Source organism: Sciurus carolinensis, chromosome 8, assembly GCF_902686445.1.
Source record: "Sciurus carolinensis chromosome 8, mSciCar1.2, whole genome shotgun sequence".
NCBI lineage: Eukaryota > Metazoa > Chordata > Mammalia > Rodentia > Sciuridae > Sciurus > Sciurus carolinensis.
In genome coordinates this window covers 80,657,195-80,682,898 of record NC_062220.1, presented here as the reverse complement: position 1 = coordinate 80,682,898, position 25,704 = coordinate 80,657,195, and the positions used below count along the sequence as shown (strand labels likewise).

The 25,704-nt window shown below is 38.9% G+C and overlaps 1 protein-coding gene across 1 annotated transcript in view; it reads right to left on the bottom strand.

Moving 5' to 3' along the window:
* Positions 1–25,704, bottom strand: part of Abcb5 (ATP binding cassette subfamily B member 5) — a 146,089-nt gene that overhangs the window by 94,688 nt on the left and 25,697 nt on the right. Inside the window, 1 exon segment of the mRNA XM_047561242.1 lies at positions 18,771–18,825. Within this exon segment, the coding sequence (XP_047417198.1) occupies positions 18,771–18,825 (55 nt within the window).

The following is a 25,704-nucleotide window of genomic DNA, read 5'->3' as shown; positions in this document are numbered from 1 at the left end:
TGGTTGGAAACCGGGAGAGTGAAGCACCAAGCAAGACACAAGAGGGAATCAAACTGATGCTTATTATTTGAGGATTATTTATTTACTAGTAGACAGTAAAATTAATTTGTAAGTCAAAAATTTTAAAAAACTCATTTGCCCAAAGTGCACCTCCCCAACAGATCCCACAAAGTAATGTTCTGCCTTCTTGTTTTAGCTGTAGTACTGTTAAAAAAAGTCTAATTTTCATGATCTATTTCTAACAATAAGGATAATGTTCAGGCTTTTCTAATTTTGTGCTTTTTGTTGGTAGTTTTTGTGTTTGTAACAACTACAAAAATCAGGATGTAGTGCTGTCTAGTGTTTCTAACTGCAAGAAGGATGTGAGGTGCCCTATGGAGAAAACATGTGTTAGACAGGCTTCATCAGTCATAGGCTGCAGTGTTGTTGACTGTGAGTTCAAGTTCACTGAATGGCTAAGGTGTCCTTAAACAGAGATACACATAAAATTAGGTTACTTACTGGTTAGTTGATGAAACATTTGTGACCAAAGGCTCAGAGGAACCTAACGTATATTTCTCCTAAGAGCAATAAGTTCAGTGTTTGTAAATTCAATGTTTCTAGTGGGTTTGCTAGAATATAACTATAACAAATAATAGGAATCAACTATAAGTACTTTCTAAGAGGCACTGTTCAAGGACAGTAAAGAACACTACAGGTTTAATAAAAACCATCTTGTTGAAGAACATTGGGTTTAAAATTAAACAAAAAGAAATACAAGATTTGTGTAAGGAAAACTATAATGCATTACTATAAAACTTAAAAAGATCTAAATCAATGAGGAGATAATCCATGTTCATGGAATGGAAGACTTAATATTGTCAAAATCACAATTCTCTCTAAATTGATCTATAAATTCAATGCAATGTCTGTGAAAAATTCTAGCAGGATTTTTTTTGTTGTTGTTGTTGTTATTGTTGTTTTGTTTTGGTAAACATTGACAAGGTGATTCTAAAAGGTCTGTAGAAATAAAGGTAAGGTACTCAGAATAGCCAGAATAATGTTCAAAAAGAACAAAGTTGGGGGACTTATGTTTTCCGATTTTATTTATTTATTTAAACTCTAAAAGTATAGTAATCAAAATAGTGTGGTACTGCATAAGTATAGACATAACAATAAAGGCAAGAGAAATGAGAAAATAGAAACTAGCCTTTACATTTATGAATGGTTGATTTTAAGCAAAGGTACCAAGGCAATTTGGTGGAGAAGGAATAGCTTTTTCAAAAAATGGTGCTGAGGCAACTGGATAGTTGCATGTGAAAAAGATGAAGTTAGACCCTTGCCTCACACCTTTCACAAAAATTAACTTGAAACAGATCACAGATCTAAGTGTAACTTCTAGAAGAGAGCAATAGAAAATCTTCATAACTCTGGGTTAGGCAAAGTATTTTTAAATTCCAAAGCAAATCTGTAAAAGGAAAAACCTGATGAATTAGAATTCATCAAAATTTAAAAATTTTGTATCCCAAAAGAAACCTTCAAGAAAATGAAAAAGGAGGCTTTCAAGATGGCAGACTGGAGGTCACTTGCATGAACCCAAGAAAGCAGACAGGCAACTTCTCTGCAAGGTGGGTGAACAACACAAAAAGAGAGGGACTTTACTGGGAATTAGTACTGGATATTCAAAGCAGATCAGAAACTCAGAGGATTGGATATAATAAAATAAGTGAGAAATCCCCAGCAGCACAGCCACTGCTGTGGCCGGGCCAGGAGCAACAATCAGAGAAGTCCCTCCACTTAGAGTAACCCCTATTTTTACGAGGCCTGAGGTGGGTACAGAGTGTTTAAAGATGAAGGACATTGCCCCACTAAACTGAGAGGCACCACGCACAATATCCTTGTGTGGGAAAGAAGTGGCCATCTCTCCAGGTGGCATGCAAGGAAGGAACCATTTTACATCCACAGCATGGGGGTCGTATCGGAGGAAGCCAATTCTTAGCAAACCCAAGTTCGGCCTGAAATACAGGCGCAGTAAACACATACTGCACGGCATAGAGTGTGCTTAAGCAACCAGGAGAAAATCAAATGTGGAGAGAGGTTTACACAGGAGACAACTGGTCATGAAAACCCACCTGGCTGTCCCTCTATCCCTCCATTCTAGCTGCTTGCAGGACCAGCTGGGACAGATGCGTTTGGCTAGGAATCCAGAAAGGCAGGGACAGGGAGAGATTGAATTTGGAGACTGAACCAGGAAATGTGGGGGCTGCAGGTGATGTAGGGGACTAAAAATTGGTTCCTCCATGAGACAAGTGGAATACAGGGAGGATCCCTGGGGTTTTCCAATGTGAACTGGCAATTACTGGGCCTTGGAGGTGTGCTGATTTAAAATCTGCAGACCAACTGGCATTCAGTGAAGAGCCTGAAACCTGCCTAAACCTAAACCCTGCTTCCAGGAATTCCACCTTCGGGATTATCTCTCCCACTCCAACAATCCAGAGGGTGGAGCATCATGCTCCAGACAACCCCACCTAAAAATACTGAGAAGAGAAGCAGAGAATCTGTGAACTCCAACAAAAAGAATTCTTTAACTTTTCATTGAGATTTATTTTTCTCTCTCTTTTTTTCTTTTTCTCCCCTTTTAAAATTTTCTGTTTAATTGTGACCTTAATGGTACATGAACATTTATACATACTCATAATTGTTTTTTTTCCTTATTTCTAGCATTTTTGAAGCCAGTTGTTTTCATGATCAGTTTTTTTGAAGACTAGGAAGTCTGATTAGTATATTTAGTTTTGCTTTTTATTCCTTTTTTAAAAAAATTTTCACTATATATATTTTTTTTCTCTTACCTGTTTCCCTTGATTCTCTTTCTCTTTTCTTCCACTAACAACCAATCTCTATTGTTCTGTCTTACACTCTTACATTAAATTTTACTCCTATCTTCTAATTTTCCCTCATAATCATCACATCCTATATCACTTCTATTCTTTCCCCGTCCAACATAAGAAATTGTAAACCCTTTTGCAAACTTGTTTTTTTTTTTTTAACCAACAAACAAACAAGATATATTTACTTTTATTTAATTATATATGTATGGTATTTTATGACATTGGGATGGGTCATGGTGTGTGTGTGTGTGTGTGTGTGTGTGTGTGTGTGTGAATCCCACTTTAGTCACTTAATGTCAGCACACAAGCACAATAATAAAAAAAAAGCAATCAGATTTCCTGGATTCAAATCCCATCTCTCTCATTAATATCTGTGTGACATTGAATAAGTTACATAAATTCATAGCACTTAATTTATCGAGGTTTTGTGAGGATCAAATAAACAAATCAAGTATTTTGTGTGGTAAGTGGCATATAGTAATGTAGGGGTGCCAGGCTAGCTCAGGTGCAGGTAAGGGCTGCAGAGTCAAGACCCAGACTCCAGGAGTTGGGTAGAAGCAGGCTTGTGGTGAGCAGCCCGCAAACTCATTTATTGCAGGAAAAACCATATATTTTATGGACTTTTTGCCCAATCACAATGTGCCATGGGGGATCAGAACACCAGGCCCCTATACAGTTTCCCTTGGTAACACTAGGTCAATTTGGGGGCAGTTGTTTACTTTCCTAAGTGACCAGAGCGGAATGCTCCTCTCTGTAGGTTTTCCTGATGGTCGTGAATGTGCAAAGCCTTTCCTTTTACACACTTGAGACGTTCACTGCTGCTAGCCAAGACTTAAGATTTCTCCCAACATAGTAAGAGCTCAGTTTGGACAAGTTGCATTGCAGATGTTAAGGCTACTCAGAGAAGCCACTCAGCAGGCATTCTTTGTGATGGGGACCTGTCCTGGGTGATGTAGGATGTCTAGCATCATGCCTGGCCTTGACCTCGAGGGACCAGGTGTCAAGAGTGACCCTGCCTCACCCCACCATCCCATCTTCACAACCGAAAATGTTTCCAGACATTGCCATATATCCCGTGGGGGACAAAATCATCCCACTCGAGAACCACAGATGCATGATATTTCATTTTACAGCTATAATAGAGCATTTTAATCCATTCTTTACCATTGGGTAGTTAGAATATACACAACTTTGTTAGATGACAGTTGTATTAGAGGGTCCTTAGACTATTCTAACTCTAGTGGGAATTTCTTTTGTATTTCACCATGACATATAATATTGGCCTATTAGTAATATATTAATCATATTAATATATGATTCTATTATATTAATTTTCATTAACATTTTTACCAAGAAATTTTTGACTGTTTTTAGTTTATCAAATGTCTTAAGGGCACCTATTGAAATTTCCTTTGCCTCACTCATCCCTGGATTATATTAATAGAATTCCTAACATAAAATTATTCTTGCATTCTTAAGGTAATACTTAACTGCACACGATATAGTATCCTTTTCTTAATAGCAAAGGGTGTGATTTGATGGCATTGAATTTAAGGATTTTCCTTTCCATTACATAAAACAAACTAAATCATTATTTGCTATTGTTTCATTATTAGGGTTATGTTGGTTTCATAAAATAATTTGGAAAGTTTTATATCTTTTTCATATGATTGGGAATGTTTCAGTTCCCTCTTTAAATTATGTATTTCTTGATGTTTGATCAACTGAATCACAGCATTAAGTCAAGAGCATTTTTTGGGAAGGTAATTCTTCAGCAATTTTTTCCTGAATATTTCTTCAAAGAATATTAGTTCTGTATTTTTAAGGCAATTTCAGTGATTAATATCTTGCTACTAAATCATCCTTATACTTGAAATATTTAAAACTGGTATAGAATGTTATCTTTGATGTTATGCCACATGTTATGTTTTCAAGTTTTATAATTTACTTTCTAATATATAATTTAGTATACTTATAGTATATTTCTTTTGATGTTAGACTTTTAGATCTCCCTGCTGCTATTCTAATTCAAGAATAGCCCCTCTAGGACTTTATTTTTCTTCTTTTCTTATTTCATGTTTAGTTTCTTTTTGATGCTGTTTAAAATATTTGAATAAAGTATTTTATTTTAATTTGAAAATAAAAAGATTTAGTTGATGAATTTTCCCTTATGTACAGTTTTTTTTTTTATTGTAAACAAATGGGATACATGTTGTTTCTCTGTTTGTACATAGAGTAAAGGCATACCATTTGTGTAATCATAAATTTACATAGGATGATGTTGGTTGATTCATTCTGTTATTTTTCCCCTTCCTCCCACCCCTCCCATCCCTCTTTTCCCTCTATACAGTCCTTCCTTCCCCCATTCTTGCCCCCCTCCCTAACTCTCACTCTAACCCTAAAAACTAACCCCTCCAACACCCCATTATGTATCATCATCCACTTATCAGCGAGATCATTCTTCCTTTGGTTTTTTGAGATTGGCTTATCTCACTTAGCATGATATTCTCCAGTTTCATCCATTTGCCTGCAAATGCCATAATTTTATCATTCTTTATGGCTGAGTAATATTCCATTGTATATATATGCCACAGTTTCTTTATCCATTCATCAACTGAAGGGCATCTAGGTTGGTTCCACAATCTGGCTATGGTGAATTGAGCAGTAATGAACATTGATGTTGCTGTATCTCTGTAGTATGCTGATTGTAAGTCCTTTGGGTATAGGCCAAGGAGTGGGATAGCTGGGTCAAATGGTAGTTCCATTCCAAGTTTTCTAAGGAATCTCCATACTGACTTCCAGAGTGGCTACACTAATTTGCAGCCCCACCAGCAATGTATGAGTGTACCCTTTTCTCCACATCCTCGCCAACATCTGTTGTTGCTTGTATTCTTGATAATCGCCATTCTAATTGGGGTGAGATGGAATCTTAGGGTAGTTTTGATTTGCATTTCTCTTATTACTAGAGATGTTGAACATTTTTCCATATGTTTGTTGATTGTTTGTAGGTCTTCTTCTGTGAAGTGTCTGTTCATTTCCTTAGACCATTTGTCGATTGGGTTATTTGTAGTCTTGGTGTTGAGTTTTTTGAGTTCTTTATAGATTCTGGAGATTAGTGCTCTATCTGAAGTATGATTGGCAAAGATTTTCTCCCACTCTGTAGGCTCTTTCTTCGCATTGCTGATAGTTTCCTTTGCTGAGAGAAAGCTTTTTAGTTTGTATCTATCCCAGTTGTTGATTCTTGCTTTTATTTCTTGTGCTATGGGAGTCCTGTTGAGGAAGTCTGGTCCTAAGCCAACATGTTGAAGATCTGGACCTACTTTTTCTTCTATAAGATGCAGGGTCTCTGGTCTGATTCCGAGGTCCTTAATCCATTTTGAGTTTAGTTTCGTGCACGGTGAGAGATATGGGTTTAGTTTCATTCTGTTGCATATGGATTTCCAATTTTCCCAGCACCATTTGTTGAAGAGGCTATCTTTTCTCCATTGCATATTTTTGGCAACTTTGTCTAGTATGAGAAAATTGTATTTATTTCAGTTTGTGTCCGTGTCCTCTATTCTGTACCATTGATCCACCTGTCTATTATGGTACCAATACCATGCTGTTTTTGTTACTATTGCTTTGTAGTATAGTTGAAGTTCTGGTATTGCAATACCCCCTGCTTCATTTTTCCTGCGAAGGATTGCTTTAGCAATTCTGGGTTTCTTATTCTTCCAGATGAATTTCATAATTGCTTGTTCTATTTCTGTAAGCTACATCGTTGGGATTTTAATTGGAATTGCATTGAATCTGTATAGCACTTTTGGTAGTATGGCCATTTTGACAATATTAATTCTGCCTATCCAGGAACATGGGAAATCTTTCCATCTTCTAAGGTTTTCTTTAATTTCTTTCTTTAGTGTTCTGTAGTTCTCATTGTAGAGGTCTTTCACCTCTTTTGTGAGATTGATTCCCAAGTATTTTATTTTTTTCGAGGCTATTGTGAATGGGGTAGTTTTTCTAACTTCTCTTTCTCAAGATTCATCACTTATGTATAAAAATGCATTAGATTTATGAGCATTGATCTTATATCCCGCTACTTTACTAAATTCACTTATGAGTTCTAAGAGTTTTCTGGTGGAATTTCCTGGTTCCTCTAAGTATATAATCATATCATCAGCAAATAGGGATAGTTTGAGTTCTTCTTTTCCTATTCGTATCCCTTTAATTTCTTTGGTCTGTCTAATTGCTCTGGCTAGAGTTTCAAGGACGATATTGAATAGGAGTGGTGAGAGAGGGCATCCCTGCCTTGTTCCAGATTTTAGGGGGAATGCTTTCAGTTTTTCACCATTAAGAATGATATTAGCCATGGGCTTAGCATAGATGGCCTTTACAATGTTAAGGAACGTTTCCACTATCCCAATTTTTTCTAGTGTTTTGAGCATGAAGGGGTGCTGTATTTTATCAAATGCTTTTTCTGTATCTATCGAAATAATCATGTGATTCTTGACTTTAAGTCTGTTGATATGGTGAATTACATTTATTGATTTCCTGATGTTGAACCAACCTTGCATCCCTGTGATGAAACCCACTTGATCATGGTGCACTATCTTTTTAATATGTTTTTGTATGCGATTTGCTAAAATTTTGTTCAGAATTTTTGCGTCGATGTTCATTAAGGATATTGATCTGAAATTTTCTTTCCTCGATGTGTCTCTGTCTGGTTTAGGTATCAGGGTGATATTGGCTTTGTAGAATGAGTTTGGGAGGGTTCCCTCCTCTTCTATTTCATGGAATACTTTGAAAAGTATTGGAATGAGCTCTTCTTTAAAGGTTTTGTAGAACTCGGCTGAGAAACCATCAGGTCCTGGACTTTTCTTTGTTGGTAGGCTTTTGATGACTTCTTCTATTTCATTACTTGAAATTGGTCTATTTAAATTGTGTATGTCCTCCTCGTTTAGGCAATTCATACGTCTCTAGAAACTTGTTGATATCTTTGAAATTTTCTATTTTGTTGGAGTATAGATTTTCAAAATAGCTTCTAATTATGTTTTGTATTTCACTCGTGTCTGTTGTGATGTTTCCTTGTTCATTTCGAATTTTGGTGATTTGGGTTCTCTCTCGTCTTCTCTTTGTTAGTGTGGCTAAAGGTTTATCAATTTTTTAAATTTTTTTGAAGAACCAACTATTTATTTTGTCAATTTTTTGTCTTGTTTCTTTTGTTTCAATTTCGTTGATTTCAGCTCTGAGTTTAACTATTTCCTGTCTTCTACTACTTTTGGTGTTGGTTTGTTCTTCTTTTTCTAGGGCTTTGAGCTGTAGTGTTAGGTTGTTTATTTGTTGAGTTTTGCTTCTTTTATTGAATGCGCTCCATGAAATAAATTTTCCCCTAAGTACTGCTTTCATAGTGTCCCTGAGATTTTGCTATGATGTTTCTTTGTTCTCGTTTACCTCTAAGAATTTTTTAATTTCCTTCCTAATATCTTCTGTTATCCATTCATCATATAATAGCATATTGTTTAATCTCCAGGTGTTGGAGTAATTTCTGTTTCTTACTCTTTCATTTATTTCTAGTTTCAATCCATTATGATCTGATAAAATACGAGGAAGTGTCTCTATCTTCTTGTATTTGCTAACATTAGCTTTGTGGCATAAAATATGATCTATTTTAGAGAAGGATCCATGTGCTGCTGAGAAAAAGGTGTATTTGCTCTTGGTTGGATGGTATATTCTATAAATGTCTGTTAAGTCTAAATTATTGATTGTGTTATTGAGATCTATGGTTTCTTTGTTCAATTTTTTTTTGGAAGATCTCTCCAATGGTGAGAGAGGCGTGTTAAAATCACCTAGTATTATTGTATTGTGGTCTATTTGGTTTCTGAGATTGAGAAGGATTTGTTTGATATACATGGGTGAGCCAATGTTTGGGGCATAGATATTTATGATTGTTATGTCTTGCTTATTTATGGTTCCCTTAAGCAGTATGAAATGTCCTTCTTTATCCCTTCTGACTAACTTTGGCTTGAAGTCCACTTTATCTGAAATGAGGATGGATACCCCAGCTTTTTTGCTGGGTCCATGTGCATGGTAAGTTTTTTCCCATCCTTTCACCTTTAGTCTTTGGGTATCTCTTTCTATGAGGTGAGTCTCTTGCAGGCAACATATTGTTGGATCTTTCTTTTTTATCCAATCTGCCAGTCTATGTCTTTTGATTGATGAGTTCAGGCCATTAATATTCAGGGTTATTATTGAGATATGATTTGTATTCCCAGTCATTTATCTCATTTTATTCATTTATTTGTTTATTTTTGACACTACTTGGTTCCTCTTTATTTGAGAGTTCCTTTAGGATAGCTCCTCCCTTTGCTGATTTGCTTCTTTGTTTTTCATCTCTTCTTCATGGAATATTTTGCTGAGAATGTTCTGTAATGCTGGCTTTCTTTTTGTATATTCTTTTAGCTTTTGTTTATCGTGGAAGGATTTTATTTCATCGTCAAATCTGAAAGTAAGTTTTGCTGGGTATAAGATTCTTGGTTGGCATCCAATTTCTTTTAGGGCTTGAAAAATGTTATTCCAGGCCCTTCTAGCTTTTAAGGTCTGGTTTGAAAAATCTGCTAATATCCGTATTGGTTTCCCCCTGAATGTAATTTGGTTCTTTTCTCTCACAGCCTTTAAGATTCTGTCTTTATTTTGTATGTTAGGGATTTTCATTATAATGTGCCTTGGTGTGAGTCTGTTGTAATTTTGTGTATTTGGAGTCCTATACGCCTCTTGAACTTGATTTTCCATTTCTTTCTTCAGATTTGGGAAATTTTCTGAAATTATCTCATTGAATAGGTTGTTCATTCCTTTGGTTTGTTTCTCTAAGCCTTCCTCAATCCCAATAATTCTCAAATTTGGCCTTTTCATGATATCCCATAGTTCTTGGAGATTCTGTTCATGATTTCTTACCATCTTCTCTGTTTGTTTGACTTTGTTTTCGAGGTTAAATATTTTGTCTTCAATATCTGAGGTTCTGTCTTCCAGGTGTTCTATCCTATTGGTTGTGCTTTCTATGGAGTTCTTAATTTGGTTTATTGTTTCCTTCATTTCAAGGATTTCTGTTTGGTTTTTTTTCAATATCTCTAACTCTTTATTGAAATGGTCTTTTGCTTCCTGTATTTGCTCTTTTAACTGTCGATTGGTACGTTCATTCAATGCCTGCATTTGCTCTTTCATTTCATCGTTTGCTTCCCTTATCATGTTAATTATGTACATTCTGAACTCCCTTTCTGACATTTCTTCTGCCATGCTGTCATTGGATTTTATTGGTGTAACATCCAGATTTGTTTGAGGCATTTTCTTCCCTTGTTTTCTCATGTCGTTCAGGTATCAGTGGACTGCTGAGATGTTGCAGATTTCCTCTATTGACTTATAATGTCCCTGAAGATTGCTAGTGTATCCCCTCTTATCCTTCAGTAGCCTGAAGTCTTAGAGGAAGTTGATACTGCAGTGCTCCCCAAGGAAGCTGCCTCTCTAGGGGTGGTGGTCTTCAGGTGGGGTATAATCCTTACTAGTGGGCAGAGGTGCCTCTACTTGTTGACCAATGGTCATCTAAAGGGGAACTAGGCTGCAGGCTGAGGCAAGGCCTGTTTGGGCCTGTGTCTCTGGTTTTACCGTCCTTGTGGGAAAACCTCACTCGGCGGGGAAGACTCACCCAGTGGGGAGGTCTCGCTGGTCAGTTCCCCTCCTAGAGGTTCCCCTCAGTCAACTACCGCCTGGGCAGGGCAGCCTTCCCAGGCAACATTCCCAGGGGCCTGGATCTACCTCCTGGGCCTGGGAGCCCTGCCCTTCACAGACGAGTCTCCTTAGGTAGCCCCTCCTCAGAGAAGCTGCCCGCAGTCCTGGAATCTTTGCTCCGCCCCTCAGCTTGTCTCTGTGTAGCTCTTTCAAGAAAAGGTGCCTAGGTCCCCGGACCGGACCGTGCTTTGCACCTAATCGCCTGACTATGGGACCCCTCCTCTGAGCAGTCACTTGGAGCCTCTTACATATGCTCCAAGCCCCAGTGACCCGCCGCTGGTCTCTTCCTCCAGGCAGCCACCCAGTGTTCTGTGTGGGCGCTTGGAGACCAAGCAACTCACTGCGCACCTCCACTTCCTCAGGACAGCCCCCTCCCCGTTGTTCAGGTGGTTGCTGAGTCCAAATAGCTCGCCGCCCAACTCTTTCTCAGGCAGCCGCCGGAGCCCCGGAAGATTGCTCCAAAACCAAGCGGTGTGCTGCGCGGCCTCCTCTGCAAAGTTCCCCGCTGTCCGTGTTTACCGCTCCAGCAGGGGGAGGGGCGTCTCGCTGAGCCACTCTACTTCACAGTTCCCTGTGTTCCAGGGCTACCGCCCCATCCAGGACGCCTCCCTAATGGGAGAAACTCACCCAGCGGCTTTGAGTTGGTCCCAAGTCTCTCACTATCTCTTCTTTTGAATCTTGAGTCCTGGAGCAACATGAAATGCAGCCGCCCTCTAGTCCGCCATCTTAAAAACCCCCCTTTTGTACAGCTTTAACTTCACCCCATAGGCTTCTGTGCAAACTGTTTTCATTTTTGTTACTTTACAGGTAATCCATATTTTTTCTCTGACCCAACAATTATTAAATTGAGTAGTTTTTAGTTTCTAAAACCTCAGGTCTGCCTAATTTTAAACCTTTGTAATTACAATGGCCTTTGTCACTGTTACTTGTCATTATTTTATGGTAGTCAGTAGATATGTTCTACATAAATACAGATTTTAAATACCTAGTGGACTTTATTTTTAATTTTTATCACCATTTTAAAAGGAAATGAGTTAAAAGAAATTTTAGCCAGTCATGACCCGAAATGTGTGATCTGTTCATAGGCTTAGAAGTTAAGACTCATTTTTATTAAATAATTCCTTATTAATTCCTTATCCACCTACCCTATGCCCTCATTTGGTTTTTGCCTACCTCTTCTGCCAAGTTCTGAGGAAACAATGTTGTCATCCTTCCATACTCTTTGTTATTTTTCTCTCTCTGTTTTCTAGTGCTTTTACTTTAAATATTTTGATATTCAATTATCTGGCATCATCTCTTTGGTTTTGTTTCATCAATATTACATAATTCTCTTTGGGCTTCACATTCTGTTGTTGTTGTATTACTATTATCACTACTGCACTTTGTACATCTTATCCTGATATGTTTCACCCAACTGTTTATTTTAAATCTTTCCCTGTCAATTATTGTGTACTCAATTTATGTTGTACAAACAGCCTATAGCTATCATTTATTATTTGACCTAAGTTGAGATTCTCTGCATATTAAAAGGAGCACTGACCCTTTCACTTATTGTTATGAATTGTGTTTTAAGGCTTCATGTCATCACTTAGTTTTATTATTTCTGCTTATGGGAATTCCTAACTTTTCCTGATATTTTTATCTTATTTTATTTGCTTTATAATTTTTTTTTTAAATTTCTATTTACTAAAGAGACCATGGATTATTTTGTTTGGTTATCCCCATTCCAATAGGTTGGATGGTAGAAAACATATTTTAAGGTCCTTTGGTGGCCCTCCTAAGTTTTAAGAAATAATTTTCGAACTTTATTTTTCTTATAATCGGTGTCAAAAATAAAATATCATTTCACTTCTCCCTGTCAGGTGAGTAATCTGGGATGCTTTTTAAATACTTTTACTCTTCCTTAAACCCATTTTTTTTTAAAACCAGGAATAAAATCAGGTATTACAGCCAATTTCCATTGGGCTTTTTTTTCACTTTTGAAATGAATTTTTTACTTCTGTTCTACTCTATAGCCATGTTAACAAGAATTATCTAGATTTTACAGCATCTTAACTGATAAGGATCCTTACCATAAGGATCATTCTTGGATAACCCCCTCATGATTAAGTTCTTTATCTTCACATGCCTCAATCAACTAGAATATATCCTTAAGTACTTTTTCAGGAAGTAAATAAGTCTATTATATATTCTGAATTCTCATATCTTTTTTTTAAACATCTTGTTTTAATTGTAGGCAATAAGTGATCATATCGTTTCTATTTATTGTGATAATCAGCATTGTAGATGTACATTGTTTGAATTGTTGTTGTTAATATTTGTTTCTTCCTAAACAGTGAGGTATTGGAAACCTTCAGGGACACTATTAGTCTGCAGGGTAGAAACTCTACTGTCTCAGACCCATATTGTTAGATGGGTAGACACACAAACAACATGAAAAAGCAAGGGAACAAATTACCCCAAAAGAACCAAGATACTTCAATAACAGTCCATTGACACCACAGTGAAAGAAATGTCAGAGAATGAGTTTAGAATGTACATAGTTGTTTTAGTCAGCTTTTTCACTGCCTTGACTAAAAGGAACTGACCAGTACAATTGTACAGAAGGAAAAGTTTATTTGAAGGTTCAGGGTTTCAGAGGTCTTAGTACATAGAAGGCCGGCTCCATTCCTCAGGGCTCAAGGTGAGGGTGATAATCGTGGTGAAAGAGTATGGCAGAGGGAAGTAGCTCACATATTGATCAGAAAGCAGAGAGAGAGGTCTCCACTTGCCATATTTTTATATACCCCAAAGTCACACCACAATTCCCACCTCCTCCAACAATACCCTACTGCTTTGGTTGCCACTTAGTTAATCCCATCAGGGATTATATCACTGATTGGATTAAGACTCTCACAACCCAATCATTTCTCCTCTAAATCTTATTTTATTTTATTATTACTATTTTTTTTTTGGTACTGAGGATTGAACTCAGGGCACTCTATCTTGTATTTTATTTAGAGATAGGGTCTCACTGAGTTGCTTAGTGCCTCACTAAGTTTCTGAGGCTAGCTTTGAACTCTCAATCCTCCTGTCTCAGCCTCCTGAGTTGCTGGGATTACAGACATGTGCCACCACACCCAGCTGAATCCTCTTTCATTATCTCTCACGTGGGCTTTTGGGGGACACCTCACATCCAAACCACAACAGGATTAAACTGATCTGTGAAGTAAAAGACAGTATAAGGAGTGAAATCAGAGAGAAAATGCAGGAAGTAAAAGATCACTTCAGTAAAGAGAGATTCTGAAAAAAAGGCAGAAATCCTTGAAATGAAGGAATCAGTAAACCAAACTAAAAATTCAATTGAAAGCATAACCAACAGACTAGATCACTTGGAAGACAGAGTTTCAGGCAATGAAGACAAAATATATAATCTTTAAAACAAAGCTGACCATGGAGAAAACATGTTAAGAAACCATGAACAGAACTTCCAAGAAATATGGGATAACCTGAAAAGACCAGATTTAAGATTGATTGGGATAGATGGAGACTAAATAAAATACTAGAGAATGATGAATGGATAGTAGAAGAAATCAGGGATAAAATAAAAAAGTACTTAGAAGTATGAGAATATTGATAAAATATATCAAAATCTCTGGGACACTATGAAGGTAGTGTGAAGAGGAAAGTTCATTGCATTGAGCTCATTCATTAAAAGAATAGAAAATTAACAAATATATAACATAAAATTACATCTTGAAGCCCTGGAAAAAGAAGAACAAATCAGCATCAAAAGTAATAGAACACAGGAATAATTAAAATCAGAGCTGAAATCAATGAAATTGAAACCAAAAAATATCAAAAAATCCATAAAACAAAAATTTGGTTCTTTTAAAAAAATCAATAAAATTGATAAACCTTAGCCAAGTTAACAAAGAGAAAGAGAGAGAAATCTCAAATTACAAAAATTCATGATGAAAAAGGATATATCACAATGGACACGAATGAAGTAGAGATGATAATCAGAAATTATTTTGAAAATTAATTTTTCTCTAATAAAAGAGAAAATCCTGAAGACATAGACAAATTTCTAGAGACATTTGACTGACCCAAATTGCATCAAGAAGACATAGAAAATTTAGGCAGATCAATTTCAAGCAATGAAACTGAAGACACCATCAAAGCCTACCAACAAAAAAGGGCCAGAACCAGATGGATTCTCAGCTGAGTTCTACCAGACCTTCGAGGAAGAACTAACACTAATAATTCCTCAAATTATTCCACTAAATAGAAGGGAGGTAACCTTTCCAAACTCATTCTATGAAGCTCGTATCACCCTGATACCAAAAATCAGACAGAGACACCTCAAGGAAAGAAAATTTCAAACCAATATTCCTGATGAACATAGATGCAAAAATTCTTAATAAAATATTGCCAAATCACATACAAAAACATATTAAAAAGATAGTGCATTATGATCAAGTAGGGTTCATCCCAGGGATGCATGGTTGGTTCAACATATGGAAATCAATAAACATAATAAAATTAAATAAAATTAAAGAGAAGAATCACATGATTATCTCAATAGATGTAGAAAAAGCATTTGACAGTATACAGCACCTCTTCATGCTCAAAACACTAGAAAAACTAGGAATAGTAGGAATGTGCTTCAACATTGTGAAACTTATATATGCTAAACCCAAGGCCAATATCACTCTAAATGCAGAAAAATGGAAAGCATTCCCCCTAAAAACTAGAATAGTCAGGGATGCCCTCTTTCACCACTTTTATTCATCATAGTCCTGGATACTCTAGCCAGAGCAATTAGACAGAAGAAAGAAATTAAAGGAATACAAATAGGAAAAGAGAACTCAAACTATCCCTGTTTCTTGACAATATGATTCTATATTTAGAAGACCCAAAAAATTCCACCAGAGGGCTTCTAGAATTTATAAATGAATACAGCAAAGTAGCAGGATAAAAAATTAGCACCCATAAATCAATTACATTCTTATACATCAGTGATGAATCAAATGAAAGAGAAATTAGGAAAACTATGTCATTCACAATAGCCTCAAAGAAAATAAAACTTGGGAATCAATCTAACAAAAGAGGTGAAAGACCTCTACAGTGAAAACTATAGAATACTAAAGAAAGAAATATGAGAAGACTTTACAAGATGGAAAGATCTCTGAAGTTCTTAGACAGAATTAACATTGTCAAAATGACCATACTACCAAAAGTGCTATAATGATTTAATTCAATTCCTATTAAAATTCCAATGATGTTCTTCACAGAAATGGAAAAAGCAGTCATAAAATTCAGTTGGGAAAATCAAGAGGCCCAAAAGAGCCAAAGCAATTCTTAGCAAGAAAAGTGAAGCAGGAAGCATCACAATACCAAACCTTAAATTATACTACAGAGCTATAATAACAAAAACAGCATGGTATTAAAACCAAAGCAGACATAAAGACCAAAGGTACAGAATAGAAGACACAGAGACAAATTCACATAAATATAGTTATCTCATACTAGAAAAAGGCACCATAAACATACATTGAGAAAAGATAGCCTCTTCAACAAATGGTGCTGGGAAAACTGGAAATCCATATGTAACAAAATGAAATTAGACCCCTATTTCTCACCCTGCACAAAACTCAATTCTAAGTGGATCAAAGACCTTGGCATTCCAGAGCTCCTGTACCTATTAGAAGAAAAAGTAGATTGATTCAAATCTCCATCATGTTGTCGTAGGAACCAAATTCCTCAACACGACTTCTAAAGCGCAAGAAGTAATATCAAGAATCAACAAATGGGATGGTATCAAACTAAAAAGTTTCTTCACAGCAAAAGAAACAATCAAATACATAAAAAAAGAGCCTATAGAATGGGAGAAAAATCTTTGCCACTTGCCCTTCAGATAGAGCATTAATCTTCAGGGTACATAAAGAACCAAAAACACTTAACACCAAAAAAACCCAAATAACCCAATCAATAAATGGGCAAAGGAGCTGAACAGACCCTTCCCAGAAGAAGAAATACGAATGGTCAACAAATATATGAAAAAATGTTCAACATTACTAGCTTTAGAGAAATACAAATTAAAACTACACTGAGATTTCATCTTACTCCAGTCAGAATGGCAATTATCAAGAATACAAGTAAGAATAAATGTTGGCGAGGATGTGGGGAAAAGGTACTCATACATTGCTGGTGGGACAGTAAATCGGTGCAACCACTTTGGAAAGCAGTATGGCGATTCCTCAGGAATCACCATTTGACCCAATTATCCCACTCCTATGATATAACCAAAGGACTTAAACTCAGCATACAATAGTAATATGGTCACATCAATATTCAGACAGCTCAATTTACAATAGCTAAGCTATGGAACCAACATAGGTGTCCTTCAGCCTGTGAATGGATAAAGAAAATGTGGTACATATACACAATAGAGCATTACTCAGTCACAAAGAAAAAGGAAATTATGGCATTTGTCAGTAAATGGATGGACTGGAAGCTATTATTCTATGTGAAATATGTCAATTATCAAAATCCAAAAGTCAAATGTTCTCTCTGATATATGGATGCTGATTCACAGAAGTTGAGTAGAGAGTGAGGGGAAAAGTGGACATTCACTAGATTGGACAGGGGCTATAGGGGCTGGAGAGGGGGATGGGAATGGGAAAGATAGTAGAATGAATCGGAGTTAACTTTCTTATGATCATATATGAACACAAGACCAGTGTAACTCCACGTCATGAACAACCACAAGAATGGGAAGTTATACTCCATGTATGTATGATATGTCAAAAACTATTCTACTGTCATATATAACTAAAAAGAACAAATTATAAAACAATATTCAAATAAATATCAAGTTGGAGTTTACATCATAAATTTGAAAATCAGAGGATAATCTCATTTGAAATAAATCTGAAAGACCTCTAAATCACAAAACTATATGAAACGACTAGTCAGAAACTGGGAGAATATCTGCCACTCATGTATCTGACAAAGAACTTGTACTGAGAATTTACAAAGACTCAATTATAGACAATGGCACCATTTAAAAATCTACAGTATGACAGGAGACCAGGCGTGGTTATTGAGCATTTGACATGTGACTGAGAATAAGGAATAGAGCTTTAAATTTTATCTAATTTGCATTAATCTTAATTTATGTAGCCACATGTGGGAGGCTGAACAGTGAAGATTAAGAATTAAGGCCCAGAAGGTGTTGCTACAACATGATTGGGGTTCATTGGGGTTAGGCAAGAAGGAGGCTTCACTTTCAGAGAAAGAGAGTGGGGATCATTTGTGTCTGTAGCAAAGACTCTGTCATTTCAGTAAGACTCTACAAATTCCAGTGAATAAGCTCAGTAAAGTAGCATCTTTCCAACCAGAGTAGTGTTGGACAGAGGAAGAAAAGTTCACTATCAGAAGCATAAAGTTACAAAACCAGAATGTTCTTTTAAGTTATTTTTATTCAGACTTTACTATTTTTATTCTGGATACAACTTTACTCTAATAACCTAAAAAATTAGTTTCTAAAATTGGTCTGAATAAAGCCTTACTTCTTACTTTTTTTTTTTTACTATTTATTACATAAATATTACTATTACATATCTTTTCAATTTTTAAATATATAGAAATCTTTTCAATTTATAGAGATAGCATTTCCTACAAGGCTTGGGAAGAAAATAATTTTTTATAAAAGGAAAAACAAGCCCTTTATCCTCTAGGACATGATCCTTTCATTTCAGGAGGCAAAACTGGTATAAAAATGCAAATTTTCAGACTGAGGATGTAGCTCAGTTGGTAGAGCACAGTTGGTAGAGTGCTTGCCTCACAAGCACAAGGCCCTGGGTTCAATCCCCAGCACCACAAAAAAGAAAAAAAAAAAAAAGCAAGTTTTTCTAACTTTTCTATTGATGACAATTTTCTCAAAGACACATCAAAGCATATGATCTATATACCTTTGAAATAAAGGAAGAATTATTTACTAATTATGTTATATATACCTAATGAAGGAAAAGAACATACTTACTTTAATTGCTTATATGTAATATTAGTAATCAGACCAATTTTTCCATTTTTTTTGTTGTAAGTATTGAATAGAGTAACAAGGAAAGAGTATTATATTAACACTTCATTTGGACTTACATAGTCACTTCTTCATTCAGCTTCTCTTGAGACTGAGTACAGTTCTGAGAATTTCCTGTAAAAAAAGATTTTTTAAAATTTTAAAAAAATTAATTTGCAATTGGCCACACTGTTTCATAGATATTCCACCAAACTAAACATAGAGCTTTCTAGAGAAAATGGATTTAATGCCTAACACAGGTCTATGATAATCTTATATTCTATTCTTCAAACTAATAGTTGAAGTAATTATCTCTGTTCTCAAAAAATATTCATGCAATGTGCAAAAATACAAGGAAACACTAAGAATGTAGCTCTTATTCAGGAAGAATTCTTTAGGACTCCTTTAATCAGGCAACAGTCAAGAAAGCAATAGTAATAGAACTCCCTGTTCCTACTTTAGATCGTGCATTTAGAATTAAATATGATGCACCACAGAGAATGATTTAGAAAGTCCAAGAAAAGCAAGACACATGTGGAAGTTCTAGAAGTAGGAGTCCTGGAAAACCCTAAAAGGAAACTCACTGAAATATGTTGGGTTATAACCAGGACAGCCACATAATAAACCCATGTTTCAAGTAATCCTTGAAATTCTTGTAATCCTTACAAGTCTTTCATGTAAACTTCTAGTAAAATATACTTCTAGTAAAATATTCTAGTAGAAAATACTTCATATATATTCTAGGAAAAAAAATTCATTGGACATTAATGTTATACCAAGTTCCTGACTTCACCAACAAGACAAAACCATGGTCGATATTCACTGTCATAATTTTCTTATTTAAACCCATAATCAACATTAGAAATGAACTGTGAACATCATGACTTTTTGTCTCATGTAATCATAACATCATCCCATACAATAATGTCTAAGAATTTATTTATATGCAAATTCTCATGTCTCCCTTATTCTGTTTGTGGAATTGTGGTAAGAAAAATTTTTGAAGCAGCCTTTTCTTAAAATAGCAGAACTGACATGGTAGAAACCTCATAGAAAGTTTTAATGAGATGTAACTGAGCTAATAAGGAGAATAAGCATTGTTTCTAAAATGGTATCGATGTTAGATCAGAATTTGGGTGACTGTAGGAGAGAGAGCAGAGCAAGGACGAAGGGCAGCGCGCCAGTGATCAATCAAATGGACAAGAAAACCCTACTGACCCTTAACTCCACCTGTTGACCCTTAATTCCACTGACCTTTAACTTCACCTGCTGACCCTTACCTCCCTTAACTCCACCTGACCACCCGCCCATTCCAGCCTGTAAAGACCCTGGGCAGCCAGGGCCATGCGAGATTTTCTCTGGCTCCCTATTCCTTCCCCCCGGGCTGGAAATTTCGCCCGAGGGCCAAATTCTAATAAAGCTTGCTTCAGTCACTTTCTGCCCCATTTTATTTGGGCTAACCGTGCCCCCGAGCTTACATTTGGTGCCGAAACCCAGGAGGGTTTTTGGGTTTCCCCAATGGGGGTTGAGGCCCACACCCTCCTCAGAAGAACCAGGAGATTCTGTTCTGGTCCGCTCAGCTCTGCTCCATTCTGCTCCATCCCATTTCTCTTTATCTGGCATCAAATGGGGTAAATTCCTTAGGGTTTTTCCACTAGCCCTTCCAATTTTTACCATCCGTTCCGCAAGGGTTCTGTCCGTGAGCGCCACAGAACCCCCCACCCCCACCCCACCCGTTCCCTTTGGGCTTTGGTTGCCGCGGAGACTTCCCGGACTCCAGTCAGCCCCCCCCCCCATTTATTCCGTTCTGGACCCCCAAAAGTCGAAAGACGTTTTGGCTTTTGGCCCGTCCGTCGTTTTTCAGGTGTGCACAAGGTGAAATTGGGATGCTTTTTTGCTTCTGCATACCTGTCTGGGTAAAGTTGGATGGCTGATGGGAAATACCAGGAGCTCATTGGACCCCAAAACTCCTTTGGACTGTCTCTGCTGCAATTTAACTAATTTGGGACACCCCTAAAACTTAAGTCATAAGCAGCTAGTTTTTTATTCGATCGTGGCCTGGCCTCAGTATGTTTTAGATCCCAAGATGGCCACCAAAGGGCACTCAACAACCATTTGCAAGCTTTTCATTTTGGAATTTGGCGCTCGCCCCGCCCCTTCCTCTACCTGTTCCACCATCCAAGTTCTTCTCTCCAGGCAGGTCCCAAACCCCACCCGCTCCATGTTCTGGCCAAAATTCCCCCTCCTGTTCCTGTCCTCCTCCTCCTTCTGCCGAAAGCTCAACCCTTCCTCCTGCGGATGCAGCTCCTCTTACTCCTCAAAGCCCTCTCACCTCCCCTCCTCCTCCTCCTGCAAACGTCCCTCCACCCACTCTGTTCCCTCCTCCCCTGTTAGCGCACACTGGTGATCTCATCAGAGCCCTCTTGCCGCCTAACCCAGAGCTCTTTCTCCTCCTGAGGTGACTGGTGCAAAAGGAGTTGTGCGAATCCAAGTTCCATTCTCACTCCAGGATCTTTCCCAGATTGAGAAACGTTTAGGGTCTTTCTCTGCTGATTCCTCTACTTACATTAATGAATTTAAATATCTTTCCCAAAGTATAGTCTCACCTGGCATGATGTTCAGGTTATTCTTTCTTTCACTCTGACTCCAGATAAATGAGCCCGTATCCAACAGGCAGCATAGGACCACACTGACCAAGCCAATTTAACGGACATAACTTTACCCACAGGAGCAGCAGCGGTTCCAATAACCGAACCAAACTGGAACTATCAGGAAGGCCAGCAAGGCCACTGTTATTGTGCTTGCATGGTCCAATATCTCATAGCAGGCATGCAAGCAGTCTCCAATAAGGTAATAAACTTTGATAAACTGAGGGAAATGACTCAGAATCCAGATGAGAATCCAGCTCTGTTTCTTAACTTTCTTACAGAGGCCCTTACTAGATATACTAAACTGGACCCTGAATTTCCCTCTGGAGTTACAGTGCTAGCAACCCACTTCATTTCTCAATCAGCCCCTGAGATAAGAAAAAAGCTCAAACGAGCTGAGGAGGGCCCTCAAACCCCTATACGAGATCTGTTGAAAATGGCCTTTAAAGTCCATAATGCCCAAGAGGAATCAGTCGAATTGGCCAGGCAAGTTTGTTTACAGAAAAGGGTGACATGACACTCTCCAATCCCAAGCCTTGGTAGCTGCCCTGTGGCCTGTGGTTCCAGCGAGAGCTTCAAAGGGGGACCAATTATCCTCTCCGCCAGATGCTTGCTTCAAGTGGGGATGCAAAGGTCACTGGGTTCGTCAGTGTCCAAACCCACAGCCTTCCACCAGGCCATGTCCCGCCTGCAAATAAGTGGGACACTGGAAGAGTGACTGCCCTATGGCCAGTCCCTCCCTGGTGCCTCTACACAGGGGTGTGGCCAGCCAGGCGGTTCCTTCCATGAGCTTTTAGGATTCACAGAAGACTGAAGGAGCCCAGACTCCAGGACACCCCCCATCACCCTTGCCAAGGGTAATACTCCAGGTAGCGGGTAAGTTCATGATTTTCCTTGTGGACATGGGGGCTACCTATTCTGTCTTGCCTGCCCACTCTGGGCCTTTATTTCCTTCCCAGGTTTCGGTTATGGGAATTGATGAAAAACCCTCCTTCCTAAGCAGAACAGCTAGATTAGCCTGTGCCCTGGAGGGACATCCTTTTACACACTCACTCCTAGTTATTTCCTCCTGTCCAGTCCCCCTCCTAGGAAGAGATGTTCTCCAACCCCTAGGATCCACCACACAGCTTCTTCCTAGGCACACTGCTAGTGCTCACCTTCTTTTACCTCTGTTTCATACATTCTCCAGCGCCCCCACACCACCTACCCTACTGTTGCCCCCAGACCTGGTCGACTCCCACGTCTGGGACATTTCCAAGCCAGTCATAGCCTCCCACCACAAGCCAGTCCTTATCCAACTGAAACCTCAAGCTAAGTCTCCTTCATGTCCCCAGTTTCCAATTTCCCATACTCACAGGGAAGGACTTAAACCCACTATAGACCGGTTGCTTATTCAGGGACTCCTTATCCCTACTGACTCCCCTTGTAACACCCCCATACTGCCAGTATGTAAACCCTCAGGAACCTATCGCTTGGTCCAGGACCTCCGTCTAATTAATGAGGCAATTATTCCCATCCACCCAGTGGTTCCTAACCCTTACACCCTTCTTTCCCACATTCCCACTTCTACCACCCACTTCACAGTCCTGGATCTCAAAGATGCATTCTTTACAATTCCCTTCACCCTGACTCCTGTTACCTCTTTGCCTTCACATGGGAGGATCCTGCATCCTTTAGGTCTCAACAGCTGACCCCAAGGCTTCCAGGACAGTCCTCACCTTTTTGGGCAAGGCTTAGCTCAGGATTTGGCTTCTTGTGACTTGGGAGATAGCACACTCCTACAATATGTGGATGACCTCCTCCTATGCAGCCCATCCCTCAAGGCCTCCCAAACACACACTGCCCAGCCCTTTAAATTTCTGGGGTCTTGAGGCTATTGACTCTCTCCAGCCACCACCCTTTCAGTCACATATTTGGGTATACTCCTCACTCCTACCTCTAAGAGTCTCACAATAGACAGAATCCAAGCCCTGTGTGACTTACAGCCACCAGAAACAGCAGATTACATTCTCTCCTTCCTAGGTTTGACTGTTTCTTCAGACACTGGGTCCCTAATTCTGCACTCCTTGCCAAATCCCTATATCAGGCAGCAAAGGAGGCTCCACATGGGCCCCTTACCTCCCCCAAGATGATAGCTAACACTTTTTACAAGCTCAGGGATGCTCTTACATCCTCCCCTGCTCTCTCTCCCCAACCCTAACCAAAATGGTGTTGCCACTGGCCTCCTTGTGCAACCAACTGGACCTTCTTACAGACCAGTGGCATCTCTCCAAGCAGCATGATTCCATGGTTTGTGGGTGGCTACCATGTCTTCAAGCACTGGTGGTGGCAGCTGAATTAACTAAGGAAGCTCTAAAATTTACCCTACTCCAACCAATAACTGTGTTTTCAACTCATCGACTGCAGGACTTCTTAAGCCATAAATCCCTTCCTCTCCTGAGCCCATCATGGATTCAAGAATTTCATCTCCTTTTTATAGGAAATCCCACCATTACTCTCTGTTCCTTTTCTCTCAATCCTGCTACACTTCTTTCACTGTCCCCTCCTCCCTCAACTGTCAGTTATTCTTGTCCACAAGTGCTGGAAGCCTTAAGTTCACCTTGTGAAGACCTCTTCAATTACCTACTCCCCTTACCTGACCTAACCATTTTTGTAGATGGCAGTTCTGTGCTGGGTACAGATGGACACTGTAGAATCACTTACACAGTTGTCATCACCACCTCAGTTCTGGAAGCCAATTGCCTTCCAGAAAGAACAACTTCCCCAAAGGCCAAGCTCTTTGCTCTGATCAGGGCTCTAATTTTATCCAAAGGTAAACAGTTTAACATGTACACAGATTCCAAATATGCCTTCTTGATTGCTCACTCACATTCGGCTATTTGAAAGGAGCATGGATTTCTCACCACCAAAGGGTCACCAGTGATGCCTCCATCCTCATTGAGCAGATTATTCCCAGATTTGTACTTCCTGCATCCATCCAGTCAGACAACGGTCCAGCCTTCACCTCTCAGGCTGTCCAACTAGTCTCCAAAAGCCTCAACATCACCTGGAGACTCCACATTCCCTACCGACCCCAATCCTCGGGTAAGGTTGAAAGGGCTAACGGCATTCTTAAGGACCATCTCACTAAACTTGCTGTTGAACTTAGACTTTCTTGGCCCAATCTTCTTCCATTGGCCCTTACCCAAATCTGGGCAGCCCCTAGAGTTCCCTCAGGCCTCAGCCCCTTTGAGTTACTCTATGGGTGCCCTTTCCTAATTAACCAGAACTTCCCAATCACCCCTTCTCCTTTAGCATCTTATCTACCCTACCTCACACGCTTGCACAAACCCCTAAGGGAGAATGCAGACCGCTACCTTCCAGCGCTGTCGACAGCCTCGGCTCCAGCTGGACCGCAAGCCAAATCGGTCATCGTTCCCCTCCAACTGGGTGTTGCAGTTTTGCTCCCAGAATTACATCCTCAATCGCTACAAGCTTGCTGGACTGGACCTCATACAGTTATACTTACCCTCCCAACAGTGACCAAACTTCTGGGTCACTCCTCTTGGTACCATGCCTCCCGCCTTAAAAGAGCGCCCTTCCGGGATACCCAGTCCTGGACCTCCACTGCGCTGGGACCCACCAAACTTAAAATCTCTGACCAGTCCCCTATTACTGTTACTACTCATTAATTTTTCTCAAGTCTTTGTCCCAGCCTACAGGTGGCGTTTCTATGCCCAGGAAATGTGGCAGATGGGTGAAGACTCCTTCTCCAAGATCATGTCGGTAAAGTTTACACAGGGCCAACAGTCAGCCGTTCCGTGGCTTCACTTAGAATCTGGAGCGCTTACACTCAGGTAATTCCTCAGTTTCACCTAATCATTCAGGAACAGGAAAAGGAGATCCAACGCCAGCTCAGCGCAGCTACACAGCCTCATGCTAACCCTTTCTCATGGCTTACTCTGAGACATCAAGGTTTTCAACTTCTCAGTCTCTCCAGAGTCAATAACATTTCAGATTGCTTTCTCTGTGCAGGTTTGGACCGGACTCCTCTAACAGCCCTTCCTATGAGTACCCTCTTTAACACTTCCTCAAATCCTCTAGGAACGCCCCCCCCCCATCACCTTTGGAGGGAGTTCCCCTTTATTATAATTCCTCAGAAAACTTTGCTTACTGTTATGCTTCCTCTAACTCAGCGCCTTGTAACTGAACCATACAAGTCTCTTCTCCAATATTTGTTTCTCCAGGATTCTTTTTCTGGTGTAATTGCACCCTGATGAAAGCATTAGGTTCCAATATGCCCTTTGCTTTCTGTGTGCCCTCTATTTTTAGTTCCTCAATTGACATTATATAGTGAAGCTGAATTAATCCGGTTTTCTCAAAATCC